This window comes from Musca vetustissima, unplaced genomic scaffold, assembly GCF_032173495.1.
Source record: "Musca vetustissima isolate MV318-11 ecotype Yass unplaced genomic scaffold, APGP_CSIRO_Mvet_v1 utg41062, whole genome shotgun sequence".
NCBI classification, from domain to species: Eukaryota; Metazoa; Arthropoda; class Insecta; order Diptera; family Muscidae; genus Musca; species Musca vetustissima.
In genome coordinates, this window is record NW_026872818.1 from 88,819 (window position 1) to 105,085 (window position 16,267).

The following is a 16,267-nucleotide window of genomic DNA, read 5'->3' on the forward strand; positions in this document are numbered from 1 at the left end:
AATGATATGTGCTAAGTTTCGTGAAAATCGGTTCAGATTTGCATATAGCTCCCATATATATTTTCGTCCGATTTAAGGTAAATGGAGCACTAAAGTCCCTAAATATCTTTCGATTTGCCCGAAATTTGGCACAGCGTACTGAATATAGCCTTGAATGATGTGCGCTAAGTTTCGTGAAAATCGGTTCAGAATTATATATACCTCCCATATATATTTTCGTCCGATTTAAAGTAAATAACGCACCAAATTCCCTAAATATCTTTCGATTTGCACGAAATTTGGCACAGCGTATAGAATTAGGCCTAGAATGATGTGTGTTAAATTTCGTGAAAATCGGTTCAGATTTAGATATAGCTCCAATATATATTTTCCTCCGATTGAAAGATCGCATATTTAAGTTCGTTCAATTTCATGTCAATGTTCCTTCGAAAAGACGACATCTGTTAGGATACATATGTAGAATATCCCCAAATTGGTGAAGGGTATCATATAGTCGGCCCAGTCCGACTACTTTCCTTACTGTTTTTTTAATTTTTGTCGGCTCCTTTGCAATATCTCGCCCCTCATTGTTATCGATTTGTCAAAACAAATTGCCAAAACATTTATCAAAATTCAATTGAGGCGTGTGTGGTTTTTCATATTTTTGTTCGGTTTTTACATTGACCCAGGTTGTAAAGGTTTCGGCTTTGCATAGAAGCGCCAATCGGCTTAACATCGCCAACACCACCACCACCAACACTACCACTGGGTGGAGGTGGAGACTGCTGCCGCTCCACAACAATGGCTTGTGTCGCCGCCGTTTGTTTTCTATTTGAATTGACGTCAATGCCTTTGCTTTGTGTGTTCTCAAAGATGGTTGTTGTAGTTTTTGTTGCTGTTATTGTTGTTGTTTTTCTTATTTTTTATATATTTTGTTATCTTTGTTTTTTTATTTTTTATTGTATTTTGCACCCATACATGGGGTATTAGACGCTTGAGAAAAAACAAAACGATGGAATAGCGGTGCAAACAAACAAACCTAGAAATGAAAAAAAACCCAGGGCACACACCGCATGGCTGGGCTGGCTGGCGGGCGGGCGGGCTGTCATACTGGCTGTTTGGTAAACAACGCACATACTTAGGGAGTCAATTTGTTTAGAACTTAGAAACGCAATAGCACTCAGTTAAGGAGAAAATATTTTTTTGCGGAATAGAAAATCCCGTAAGCACTTGGGGAATTTATTGAACACACAGACACACACACCAGAAAGTTCGGAGGGCCTGGCCACAAATGTTCGGCTAAGCCACTCACACATCATGCGGTGTGTGTGTGTCGCCACCATCACCATCCCATAAATTAATTAATAAATTCTAACAATGATCTTCTGATTAAATTCTTCATAATAGGCATCATGGCCTGGCCCTGAACTCTCTTTCTCTTAATCAACACCAAGATGATCGGAACGGCAGGCAGGCAGCCAGCCAGCCAGCCAGGCATCACAGCGGACGCCTACACTTTATTTATTAAAGCTTAGCTTTCAATTGTTTTTCATTGGCCGGATGAAATCATCAGAGGACAACCACCCACATCGATGTGGCCGTAGATTGGAGCAATTAGCACGCTTCATTTGTTCGCAACAACAACAACAACAATAACAATTAATAAATTATAAAAAAAAAGTTGACAGTGACATTCAGGCAATTGAATGGAAGGAATTGAATTTTTTATTCGAAAAAAAATATATATATTTTAAGGCCCATCAAAAGGCGTGGATTTTTATACCCTTCACCATATGTATAGAATCACTTTTTAAGTCGATTTATACATGTCCGTCCGACTGTCCATGTTAAATTGTAAGCAAAGTACAGGGCGTATTATTGATTGGAATTGGATGAAATTTGGCACAGTTCATTTATTTGGCCCAACGAAGAATCCCATTGAAATTGGGAAAAATCGGTTCAGATTTAGATATAGCTCCCATATATATTTTCGTCCGATTGTATATAAATGGTGCACCGAAGTCCTTATATATCTTTAGGTGACGCACAAAAGTACCTATATAACTTTTGATTGTGTTAAGTTTCGTGAAAATCGATTCAGATTTAGATATAGCTCCCATATATATTTTGGTCCGATTTCAGGTAAATGGTGCACCAAAGACCCTAAATATCTTTCGAATTGCACGAAATTTGGCACAGCGTAATGAATTAAGTCTAGAACATTGAGTGTTAAATTTCGTGAAAATCGGTTTAGATTTAGGTAAAGCTCCCATATATATTTTCGTCCGATTTCAGGTAAATGGTGCCCCAAAGTACCTATATATCTTTCGATTTGCATGAAATTTGGCATAGGATACTAAATTAGGTCCAGAATGATGTGTGTTAAGTTTTGTGAAAATCGGTTCGGATTTAGATATAGCTCCCATATATATTTTCGTCAGATTTTATATAAATGGTGCACCAAAGTCCCTATATATCTTTCGATGTGCACGAGATTTCGCACAGCGTACTGAATCGAGTCTAGAATGATGAGTAGTAAGTTTAGTGAAAATCGGTTCAGGTTTAGATATAGCTCCCGTATAGATTTTCGTCCGATTTAAGGTAAATGGTGCACCAAAATCCCTATATATCTTTCGATATGCACGAAATTTGGCACAGCGTATAGAATTAGGCCTAGAATGATGTGTGTTAAATTTCGTGAAAATCGGTTCAGAATTATATATACCTCCCATATATATTTTCGTCCGATTTAAGGTAAATAACGCACCAAAGTCCCTAAATATCTTTCGATTTGCACGAAATTTGGCAGGGGGTACTGAATTAGGTCCAGAATGATGTGTGCTTAGTTTCGTATAAATCGGTTCAGATTTAGATATAGCTCCCATATATATTTTCGTCCGATGTAAGAAAAATGGTGCACCAAAGTTCCTATATATTCTTCGATTTGCACGAAATTTGGCACAGCGTACTGAATTAAGCCTAGAATGATGTATGCTAAGTTTTGTGAAAATCGGTTCAGATTTAGATATAGCTCCCATATATATTTTCGTCCGATTTGAGGTAAGTGCTGCATCAAAGTCCCTAAATATCTTTCGATTTGCATGAAATTTGGCACAGCATACTGAATTGAGTCTAGAACGATGTGTGCTAAGTTTCTTGAAAATCGGTTCAGATTTAGATATAGCTCCCATATATAGTTTGGTCCGATTTAATGTAAATGCTGCACCAAAGTCCCTAAATATCTTTCGATTTGCACGAAATTTGTCGTAGCGTACTAAATTGAGCCTAGAATGTTGTGCGCTAAGTTTCGCGAAAATCGGTTCAGAATTATATATAGCTCCCATATATATTTTCGTCCGATTTAAGGTAAATGGTGTACCAAGGTCCCTATATATCTTTCGAATTGCACGAAATTTGGCACAGCGTACTGAATTAAGCCTAGAATTATGTATGCTAAGTTTTGTGAAAATCAGTTCAGATTTAGATATAGCTCCCATATATAGTGTGGTCCGATTTAAGGTAAATGGAGCACTAAAGTCCCTCAATATCTTTCGATTTGCACGAAATTTGGCAGGGAGTACTGAATTAGGTCCAGAATGATATGTGCTAAGTTTCGTGAAAATCGGTTCAGATTTGCATATAGCTCCCATATATATTTTCGTCCGATTTAAGGTAAATGGTGTACCAAGGTCCCTATATATCTTTCGAATTGCACGAAATTTGTCGTAGCGTACGGAATTAAGTCTAGAGTGATGTGTGTTAAATTTCGTGAAAATCGGTTCAGATTTACATATAGCTCCCATATATATTTTCGTCCGGCCTAAGGTAAATGGGGCATCAAAGTCCCTAAATATCTTTCGATTTGCACGAAATTTGGCACAGCGTACTGAATTAAGCCTAGAATGATGTATGCTAAGTTTTGTGAAAATCGGTTCAGATTTAGATATAGCTCCCATATATATTTTCGTCCGATTTAAGGTAAATGGTGTACCAAGGTCCCTATATATCTTTCGAATTGCACGAAATTTGGCACATCATATTGAATTGAGTCTAGAACGATGTGTGTTAAGTTTCGTGAAAATCTGTTCAGATTTAGATATAGCTTCCATATATATTTTCGTCCGATTTAAGGTAAATGGTGCGCCAATTTTTTCGATTTGCACGAAATTTGGTACAGCGTACTGAATTGAGTCTAGAATGATGTGTGCTAAGTTTCGTGAAAATCTGTTCAGATTTAGATATTGCTCCCATATATATTTTCGTCCGATTTTATGTAAATGGTGCACCAAAATCCCTATATATCTTTCGATATGCACGAAATTTGGCACAGCGTATAGAATTAGGCCTAGAATGATGTGTGTTAAATTTCGTGAAAATCGGTTCAGATTTAGATATAGCTCCAATATATATTTTCCTCCGATTGAAAGATCGCATATTTAAGTTCGTTCAATTTCATGTCAATGTTCCTTCGAAAAGACGACATCTGTTAGGATACATATGTAGAATATCCCCAAATTGGTGAAGGGTATCATATAGTCGGCCCAGTCCGACTACTTTCCTTACTGTTTTTTTTTTTTTTTTATTTTTGTCGACTCCTTTGAAAGATCTCGCCCCATTGTTATCGATCAAAGATTTGTCAAAACAAATTGCCAAAACATTTATCAAAATTCAATTGAGGCGTGTGTGGTTTTTTGATCGGTTTTTACATTGACCCACGTTGTAAAGGTTTCGTCTTTGCATAGAAGCGCCAATCGGCTTAACATCGCCACCATCGCCACCACCAGCACCACCACTGCTGGGTGGAGGTGGAGACTGCTGCCGCTCCACAACAATGGCTTGTGTCGCCGCCGTTTGTTTTCTATTTGAATTGACGTCAATGCCTTTGCTTTGTGTGTTCTCAAAGATGGTTGTTGTAGTTTGTTGTTGTTGTTATTGTTTTTTTCTTATTTTTATATATTTTGTTATCTTTGTTTTTTTATTTTTTTTATTGTATTTTGCACCCATACATGGGGTATTAGACGCATGAGAAAAAAAAAACAAAACGATGGAATAGCGGTGCAAACAAACAAACCTAGAAATGAAATAAAACCCAGGGCACACACCGCTTGGCTAGGCTGGCTGGCGGGCGGGCTGTCATACTGGCTGTTTGGTAAACAACGCACATACTTAGGGAGTCAATTTATTTAGAACTTAGAAACGCAATGGCACTCAGTTAAGGAGAAAATATTTTTTTGCGGAATAGAAAATCCCGTAACCACTTGGGGAATTTATTGAACACACACACACACACCAGAAAGTTCGGAGGGCCTGGCCACAAATGTTCGGCTAAGCCACTCACACATCATGCGGTGTGTGTGTCGCCACCATCACCATCACCATCCCATAAATTAATTAATAAATTCTAACAATGATCTTCTGATTAAATTCTTCATAATAGGCATCATGGCCTGGCCCTGAACTCTCTTTCTCTTAATCAACACCAAGATGATCGGAACGGCAGGCAGGCAGCCAGCCAGGCATCTCAGCGGACGCCTACACTTTATTTATTAAAGCTTAGCTTTCAATTGTTTTTCATTGGCCGGATGAAATCATCAGAGGACAACCACCCACATCGATGTGGCCGTAGATTGGAGCAATTAGCACGCTTCATTTGTTCGCAACAACAACAACAATAACAATTAATAAATTATAAAAAAAAGTTGACAGTGACATTCAGGCAATTGAATGGAAGCAATTGAATTTGTTGTTCAAAAAGAAAAAAAATATTTTTAAGGTCCATCAAAAGGCGTGGATTTTTAGACCCTTCACCATATGTATAGAATCACTTTCTAAGCCGATATATGCATGTCCATCCGTCTGTCTGTCCATGTTAAATTGTAAGCAAAGTACAGGGCGTATTTTTGATTCGAATTGAATGAAATTTGGCACAGTTCATTTATTTGGCCCAAGGACGAATCATATTGAAATTGGTAAAAATCGGTTCAGATTTAGATATAGCTCCCATATATATTTTCGTCCGATTGTATGTAAATGGTGTACCAAAGTCCCTATATATCTTTCGATTTGCACGAGATTTCGCACAGCGTACTGAATCGAGTCTAGAATGATGAGTAGTAAGTTTAGTGAAAATCGATTCAGATTTAGATATAGCTCCCATATATATTTTCGTCCGATTTCAGGTAAATGGTGCACCAAAGTACCTATATATCTTTCGATTTGCATGAAATTTGGCACAGCGTAATGAATTAAGTCTAGAATATTGAGTATTAAATTTCGTGAAAATCGGTTTAGATTTAGATATAGCTCCCATATATATTTTCGTCCGATTTTAGGTAAATGGTATACCAAAGCCTCTAAATATCTTTCGATTTGCACGAAATTTGGCATAGGATACTAAATTAGGTCCAGAATGATGTGTGTTAAGTTTTGTGAAAATCGGTTCAGATTTAGATATAGCTCCCATATATATTTTCGGCCGATTTTATGTAAATGGTGCACCAAAGTCCTCATATATCCTTCGATTTGCACGAAATTTGGCATAGCTTACTGAATTAACTCTAGGATATTGAGTGTTAAATTTCGTAAAAATCGGTTCAGATTTAGGTAAAGCTCCCATATATATTTTCGCCCGATTTTAAGTAAATGTACCACCAAAGCCCCTAAATATCTTTCGATTTTCGCGAAATTTGGCATAGCGTAATGAATTGAGTCTAGAATGATGAGTAGTAAGTTTCGTGAAAATCGGTTCAGATTTATATATAGCTCCCATATATATATATATATATATATATATTTTCGTCCGATTTTATGTAAATGTACCACCAATGCCCCTATATATTTTTCGATTTATAGGAATGTTATTTTTTAAAAATTCTACGCCTTGGGTGGGTCTAATCCTTCTATTATCTCTCTACCCCACACCTGCTGCTATCAAAACTAGAATGCCCAAATAACAAAACACACACACACACTCACCAAACAACGGCATCTCCATTCTTGGGGCGTTACGATACGTAATGGATATTCTCCATGCCAAACACGTAACATGAAAACTGTTAACAAAAATTTGCTTAGCTTAATTGCTGTTGAATGGCAAATAACAGCAACAACAGCAGCAGCAACAACAACAACAGCATGTCCAACTCCATGACCATCAGCAGCAGTAGCAGTAGCTGATGCCATTACATGGTTTGGTCTTGCCAAAAAACGCAACAACAACATTTTATTTTTGGCTGGGGGTATCATTTTACAAATGTACAACAATTTTGTTGTTGTTTTTTGGGCAATGATCAGCATCGGCACTTGACATATCAACCAACAAACACTCACACTCAAGTGGTGGTCCGCCGTTCGATGCGGTGAAGTTTTGTGTTAAATGCTGTGTCATTCGAGTTGCAAATACACCTGTAAAATGTTGGCGGAGATTATTTTGGTGCGTAATCGAAGGTAATGGCAGGTTATTAGATTACAATTGCGGGGAAGGGGAGGTGGAGGAAAGAAATTTCAAAGGCGTGGATTTTTTAAAAATATTTTTTCAATGACCTACCCAAGGTGTGGATTTTTTAAAAATATTTTTTTCAATGACCTACCCAAGGCGTGGATTTTTTAAAAATATTTTTTTCAATGACCTACCCAAGGCGTGGATTTTTTAAAAGTATTTCAAAGACCTAGCCAAGGCGTGAATTTTTTAAAAATATTTCAAAGACCTAGCCAAGGCGTGGATTTTTTAAAAATATTTTTTTCAATGACCTACCCAAGGCGTGGATTTTTTAAAATATTTCAAAGACCTACCCAAGGCGTGGATTTTTTAAAAATATTTTTTTCAATGACCTACCCAAGGCGTGGATTTTTTAAAAATATTTTTTTCAATGACCTACCCAAGGCGTGGATTTTTTAAAAATATTTTTTTCAATGACCTACACAAGGCGTGGATTTTTTAAAAATATTTTTTTTCAATGACCTACCCAAGGCGTGGATTTTTTAAAAATATTTTTTCAATGACCTACCCAAGGCGTGGATTTTTTAAAAATATTTCAAAGACCTACCCAAGGCGTGAATTTGTTTAAAATATTTTTTTCAATGACCCACCCAAGGCATGGATTTTTTTAAAATATTTTTTCAATGGCCTACCCAAGGCGTGGATTTTTTAAAAATATTTTTTTCAATGACCTACCCAAGGCGTGGATTTTTTAAAAATATTTTTTTCAATGACCTACCCAAGGCGTGGATTTTTTAAAAATATTTTTTTCAATGACCTACCCAAGGCGTGGATTTTTTAAAAATATTTTTTTCAAATGGCCTACCCAAGGCGTGGATTTTTTAAAAATATTTTTAAGAACCTACTCAAGGATCTACCCAAGTCTTGGATTTTTTAAAAATATTTTTTTCAATGACCTACCCAAGGCGTGGATTTTTTAAAAATATTTTTTTCAAATGGCCTACCCAAGGCGTGGATTTTTTAAAATATTTCAAAGACCTACCCAAGGCGTGGATTTTTTAAAAATATTTTTTTCAAATGGCCTACCCAAGGCGTGGATTTTTTAAAAATATTTTTCAATGACCTACCCAAGGCGTGGATTTTTTTAAAAATATTTTTTCAATGATCTACCCAAGGCGTGGATTTTTTTAAAAATATTTCAAAGACCTACATCGATGTTTTAAGGACCACTGTTCTGTTTTTTTTTTTTTAATTTTATGTTGTTGTTCTTGTTGTTTTCGGTTTAATTTGACAAATTTAGTTACTCGTTTTTTTGGGTGGTAACTGCTTTGCAACCAAATTTGTTGTGAGGCACAAACAATTATGTTGCAGGTTGGTGGGTTTTTTCTAGCAACGTAGCTTGTTTTTTAGCCTTATCTTATTTTTTGTTGTTGTTGTGTTTTTTTTTTGTAATTGTATTACAGGCCAATAAACTAATTTTGATTAGCGTATGATAGCCATTTGACACGTGCCGGTATTTTGAGATTTGTAGATTTGTACAGAGCGTGTTTGAGATTTGAATTCGGTGATTGTGGTTGACATTCACGTTGTAGAAGAATATAAATTACTCGGAGGAGTTGAATTTATTTTTGTTTTTGTGTTTGAATTTTAATTAAGATATTAGAAAACTGATGGGATCCAGTACAACAACAACAAATGATAATAATAATTGGGTTTTGGGGTGAATTTTTTGATTCACCATTTTGTTAGCCACATTGGATGCTTTTATAATCTTCGTAGAGGTTTCATTTCTTCGGTGACCCATAGTGAAATTTGATGGAGAAGATGTGTACCTTTGATAATTTTCACCAAAAACGAGAAACAGTGGGACAAACTTGTCATTATTTGAAATTACCCTTAAAATATACTCATTATACTAACTAATAAAAATACTCATGTTCTTAGCCACATTGGAAGCTTTTATAATCTTCCTAGAGATTTTATTTCTTCCGTCACCCATAGTGAAATTTGATGGGGAAGATACCAACCTTTGATATGTTTCACCAAAAACGAGTAACAGTGGGACAAAGTTGTCATTATTTGAGATTACCCTTAAAAAATACTCATCATACGAACTAATTTATATACTCATGTTGTTAGCGATATTTTGTTGAAATATATTTTTCCTACAGATTTTTGTTGTTCTGAAACCTCTAGTAGAATTTTATGGAGAATAATTTTTCCCTTGGGACCAACCGTCTACAATGGGGGAATATGGACCTATTAGGTACTAGAAAGAAAAACGTTTTGAAATTATTACAAAAAATATAGGTAGCTAATTCTTTTCAGATTTTAACAGATATTTGGGGTATATAGGTTACAGCTAGCGATTAGATGTGGTTCGAGACCCTTACTAAAATTTGATGAGGATTATTTGATGGGGAAGATAACTACCTTGAAAGAATAGTTTTCTCAAAAAATAAAAACGATTTGGATTTTAACATTTATTTTAGGCTATATATGTTATACAAAATTGCCTTTTTTTGGAATTACTTTAAAAATACCCTTCACATCCCATATATACTCATGTTGTAGCCAATATTTTGCTGATATATATTATAGCTATAGATTTATGGTGTTCTAAAACCTCTAGTAGAATTTAATGGAGAATATTTTTTCCATTGGGGTCAACCCTCTACAATGAGGGAATATGGGCCTATTAGGTATCTGATTGAAAAACGGTTTGAAATTATTACAAAAAATATAAATATCTAATTTGTTCCGATTTTAATATTTATATAGGCTATATATGTTATAGCTAGCGATTAGATGTGGTTCGAGACCCTTACCAAAATTTGATGAGGATTATTTTTTCCATTGGGACCAACTCTCTACAATGAGGGAATATGGACCTAATAGGTATCTGAAAGAAAAAGGTGTGAAATTATTACAAAAAAATATAAATACCTATTTTGTTCCAATTTTAATATTTATTTCGGCTATACATGTTATAGTTAGCGATCAGATGTGGTTCGAGACCCTTACTAAAATGTGATGAGGAGTATTTTTTCCATTGGGACCAACTCTCTATAATGAGGGAATACGTACCTAATAGGTAACTGAAAGAAAAAGGCTTGGAATTATTAAGAAAAATATAAATAGCGAAATTGTTCCGATTTTAATAGACATTTAGGGTATATAGGTTATAGCTAGCGATTAAATGTGGTTCGAGACCGCTACTAAAATTTGACAAGGATTATTTTTTCCATTGACTTTATCCCCCTAATATGTCATTTAGTTGGTGAGATTGGCTCAAAATCGAAATGACCCGAAAAATCATAATATTTATTTAAAAAAAATGTGTCTACCCACATTGAAGCCGACATTTGCCGGATATATATGAAATCTACAAACTTCATTTCTTCTGGAACCTATAGTGAAATTTGAAGGAGAATACGTTTTCCATTGGGACCAACTACCTAAAATGCAGAATTATCAGTCGAATGGGCTCTAATTGTGAAAGATTAAGAAATTTCTCTAATATGATAAATATATGTAATTTGTTAAATTTTTCGCGATATTCGGTGCACTTATGTTATAGCTACCGATTTCTTGTGGTTCGTTCGATGAGGAACATTTTTTCCATTGACAGCAATCACCTAAAGTATTATCTAGCGGGAGAAATGGGACCCATTCCGAAACGATCAAAAAAACAAACATATTTTATTTTTTCTAATTTGTTTACCCGATTTTTGACCGATATAGATTATAGCTACCGATTTCTTGTGGTTCGGAGCCCATAGTGAAATTCGATAAGGATTAATTTTGCCTTTGACATTACCACCCTAAAGTGTCATCTGAGGGATGAAAGGGTTCCCAAATCGAGCTGATCCAAAATAAGGGCATATTTTATTTATCTAATTTATTTAAACGATATTTGACAGATATATATATATATATATATATATTATATATACCGATTTTTTGTGTTCCGAGACCCCTAGTAGAATTCGATGAGGAACATTTTTCCATTGACAGCAATTCCCTAAGGTATCAACTAGGGGGAGAAATGGGTCCCACTTCGAAACGATTAAAAATACGTACATATTTTATTATTTCCAATTTTTAAACGATATTTGTCATATATGTATCACATCTACCGATTTCTTTTGGTTCGAGACCCATAGTAGAATTCGATGAGCAAAATTTTGTCCATTAACAGCAATTTCCTAAAGTATAATCTAAGGGGAGGAATGGGCCCCTCTTCGAAACGATTAAAAATACGAACCTATTTTATTTTTCGAATTTTTGAAACTATATTTGACGCATATATATTATAGCTACCGATTTCTTATGGTTCGAGGCCTCCAGTGGAATTCGATGAGGAACATTTTTTCCATTGGCCGCAGTCCCCTAATGAATCATCTAGCTATAGATATGGGTCCCTGTTCGAGACGAATCAAAAAATGAAGATATTTATTGTTTGTCATTATTATACCCACATTTAAACCGATTATTTTTATATATATCGATTTCTTGTTATTCGGGACCCATAGTGAAATAAGATGAGGAAGATTTTTTTCATTGACGGAATTTTTCTAAAGTGTCGTCTAGGAGGAGAAACAGGACCTGTTTTGAAATGAACTTATATATCAAACATCGTAAATTTTGTATATTTTTTCCCAAAAAAAAAAAAAAAAAAACAAAAATACCGCTTTAGCGTGTTCCTAGAGGGTTAATATGTTCCGCAAAAATATTTCTCATAGTATTGGCAACACTATTGACAAACACATCCTTTATCTAAGATGGACGGATTATAAGGATATCTTGGGAGAAATTAAACGATATCATTATTTTTTTATATTTCCCGACTTGTGAGGCCAAAATGACCCCTATAACGTGTTCTTAGAGGGTTAATATGTTCCAAAGAAATATTCCTCAGAGGGTTGGCAACACTATTGCCAAACACATCCTTTATCTAGGATGGAAGGATAATGCAGATATTTTAAATGGAATAAAAAACATCATAACATTTTTAAGTTTTGCTCACAAATGGGACCAAAACTACCCCTATAACGCGTTCTTAGAAGGTTAAAGTGTTCCGAAAAAATATTCCTCATAGGGTTGGCAACACTATTGCCAAACATATCCTTTATCTAGGAGGAAAATAATCATGACACTTTTATGTTTATTCATATAAAAGGTCCAAAAAGACCCACATAGTGAGTGCTTAGAGGGTTAATGAGCTCTACAAAAATATTTTTCATAGGGTTGGCAACACTATTACCAAAAACATCCTTTAGCTAAAGTGTCAGGATTATAAGGATATATAAGGATAAAATGTTTTTTTTACATTTTCTCAGAAAATGGACCCAAAGACCCATATTTTGAGAAGTTACAGGATTGATGTGCTCCGCAAAAATATTCCTTGAAGGGTTGGCTACAATATTGCCAAACACATCCTTTAGCTAACATGTCAGGATTATAAGGATATCCTGATGGAAGTTAAAAATATAGCAGTTTTTTTTACATTTTCTTGGAAAACGGGCCTAGAAGACCCATATTTTGAGCAGTTACGGGGTTAATGTGTTCCACAAATATATTCCTCATAGAGTTGGCAACAATGTTGCCAAACACATCTTTTGGCTATCGTGTAAGGTTGATGGAATATGTTAGCGGAAATAAAAATCCTTTTTCTGATGTTTGTGACTAATTCGTTTTTTCCCTCTTCTCTCATCCTTTCTCTCTTTAGCCTTCCGGTTGGCGTAAAATCCGCAACATAGTACAATGGACACCATTCTTTCAAACCTACAAAAAGCAACGTTATCCCTGGGTCCAGCTGGCCGGACATCAAGGCAATTTCAAGGCCGGCACCGAACAGGGTACCGTTCTAAAGAAATTATGTCCCAAGGAGGAGGATTGTTTTCATATACTCATGAAGGATGTACTGAGGCCATATGTACCAGAGTATAAGGGTCAGGTGACCAGTGAGGATGGTGAATGTAAGTACAAGCTAATGAAGAAGAAAGAAAAATTCTAAAAAATATTTTTTATTGATTCTTTTCTTTCAGTATATCTGCAGCTGCAGGACCTCTTGAGCGATTTCTATCAGCCCTGTGTCATGGACTGTAAAATCGGGGTACGTACTTACCTGGAAGAGGAGCTGTCCAAGGCCAAGGAAAAGCCCAAGCTACGCAAGGATATGTATGAGAAAATGATACAAATTGATCCGAATGCGCCCAGTGAAGAGGAACACAAGGCCAAGGGTGTTACTAAGCCACGCTATATGGTGTGGCGGGAGACTATATCGAGTACGGCCACATTGGGTTTTAGGATTGAGGTAAGAATGAGAAATTGGGAGAGGGAGAGGAAAGAGAGTACATATTTAAAATTTTGTTTTTGGAATTTCTTTTTCCGCAGGGTATCAAGAAAAGTGATGGCACCAGCACCAAGGATTTCAAGACCACAAAGTCACGCGATCAAATAAAGGCGGCCTTCAAGGAGTTCGTAAGCGGTTTTCCACATGCTATGGTAAGTTTTGAGGCTAAAGCAATTTAAATTTCATCCTTGTTTACAAAATCGACTGAATTTTTAATTTTTTTCAAAATATTTGTTCAGTATAACAGTTTTCTATGGAGTATAACAGTTTACAAAAAAATGCTATACAGTTAAAAAAGTCATTAGGTCATAGATAGGCTTCCAGAAAATGAGAAAAAAAAATGTGTTTTTTTTATTTTAATGGCAGTATAACAGTTTGAGAAAATTAAAATAGATTTAAAAAAATGTCTTAAAATTAATAAAATGTTAAAAATTTTATTTGAGAGAACTCAAATAATAAAATTTTCACCAATTTTTACTAGTATAACAGTTTTTAATAGAGTATAACAGTTAACAAAAACTGTTATACACCTTATAAATTCACTGGAAAACATAAAAAACAAAAAAAAAATCAATAAAATGACCGAAAATAAAATTTTTATTTTTTTAAGGTCAGTATAACAGTTTCAAATTTTTTAAAATTATTAAAATATATTAATTTTTTTTTTCATAAAATTTAATTCACCATCTATTTATTTACATAAAAAATACGTTGTTCTGTTATAAATATATATAAAAATCGGAAATTTCTTAATTTTTTTAGCAGTATAACAGTTTGAGAAAATTAATATAAAATTTAAAAAAAAAAATCGTAAAATTATAAAAAAATGTCTTAGTTACTTTCAGATAATGGCATTTATTGAAATTTTCAATATATTTCATTAGTATAATAGTTTTCGATGGAGTATAACAGTTAACAAAAACTGTTATACTGTTTTAAAATGACATGAAAATCATTAAAACGCATTAAAATTCATCAAAATTATAGAAAATAAAATTTTTATATTTTTTAGTTTCAGTATAACAGTTTCAATTTTTTTTTTAAATATTACACAAAAATATTTTTTTTAAATTATTTTTCATAAAATTTAATTTAGCATTTTTTCCTAGAAATAAAAAAGGTTACACAGTTATTATTATGTATAAAAATCGCAAATTTCTTAATTTTTTTTAGCAGTATAACAGTTTGAGAAAGTTAAGATAATATTAAAAAAATCTTAAAATCAAAAAATTTTAAGAAATTGCTATAAAATAATGACATTTATTGAATTTTGCAACATATTTCATTAGTATAACAGTTTTTTTGTGGAGTATAACAGTTAACAAAAACTGTTATACTGTTATAAAATTCCGTAAAATCATTAAAATGCATAAAAATTCATAAAAATTTTAGAAAATACAATTTTTATGTTTTTAGGTTTCAGTATAACAGTTTGAAAAAATAATGAAAATTGAAAAAAAAAATATTTTTTAAATTAATTTATATTTTTTCTCCCTTTTTCCAGCCCCGTTATTTACAACGATTACGTGCTATTCGTGCCACCCTAGAATGTTCCGATTTCTTCCGCAGCCACGAAGTCATCGGCAGCTCTTTACTCTTTGTACACGATCGCAAACAGGCCAATGTTTGGTTAATAGATTTTGCCAAAACTGTACAACTGCCGGAGAATCATTTCATAAATCATAATACCACCTGGAAGGTGGGTAACCATGAAGATGGTTATCTCATCGGTATAAATAATCTCATTGAAATTTATACGGAATTAGAAATGGAATTGAATACGAGCGGGAGTATAGGTGAAACATCTAATTCGAATTCGTTGTCACCCTCATCACAGGGTTCATCGCCGATCTCATTGTCACCGAAGAGATCGATGAGTGAAACTAATGTGGAAGTGGGGGAAAGGGAGGAGGAGGAATGTAGGGGAGCTGCATCGGCGGCTGCAACACCGGTCAACGAAATTCTAAAGGCCGAGGAGGAGGGGGAAATCATAAATGTGGATCGTCAGCTGGCTGGTGGAGATTTTCGTCGAGATTCAGAAGATTCTGTTGAGCAGAAGAACTTAAAATAGATGTTTGTTTAAAGGAAAAATATTTTTTTTTGGAAAAAAATTAATTTTATAATTTAAAAAAAATTGAAGCACTTTTTTCGAAATGAAAAAAAAATTCTTAAAAATTTTTAAAATAATTTTTGATGAAAAATTTTTGTTTCGATTTTTTGCAGAAAATCGAAAAAATTTCTAAAGAAAAAAAAATTAAGAAAAATTAAAAAATTTTGAATGAAAAAAAATATATAAATCTTAGAATAAGAACCTTATTTCAATAATTTAGTTTAGTATCGATCGAGACATCTAAGTATACATAAATAAATAATTATTTATATATATAAAAATATAATTTACAACAACAACAAACTATACAACAATTTCTAAGCACTTTCTGAAGACTGAAATGTAGTAATTTATTTTTTTTTGTATTAATTATAATTATTAA

At 34.0% G+C, this 16,267-nt stretch overlaps 1 protein-coding gene across 1 annotated transcript in view; it reads left to right on the forward strand.

Moving 5' to 3' along the window:
* Window positions 1-15,846, forward strand: part of LOC133338689 (inositol-trisphosphate 3-kinase A-like) — a 34,974-nt gene extending 19,128 nt beyond the window's left edge. The window contains exons 2-5 of the mRNA XM_061546849.1: window positions 13,149-13,398; window positions 13,468-13,736; window positions 13,817-13,927; window positions 15,280-15,846. Of these exons, the coding sequence (XP_061402833.1) occupies window positions 13,149-13,398; window positions 13,468-13,736; window positions 13,817-13,927; window positions 15,280-15,846 (1,197 nt within the window). The remainder of the gene's footprint in view (window positions 1-13,148; window positions 13,399-13,467; window positions 13,737-13,816; window positions 13,928-15,279) is intronic.
* Window positions 15,847-16,267: the final 421 nt, after the last annotated feature.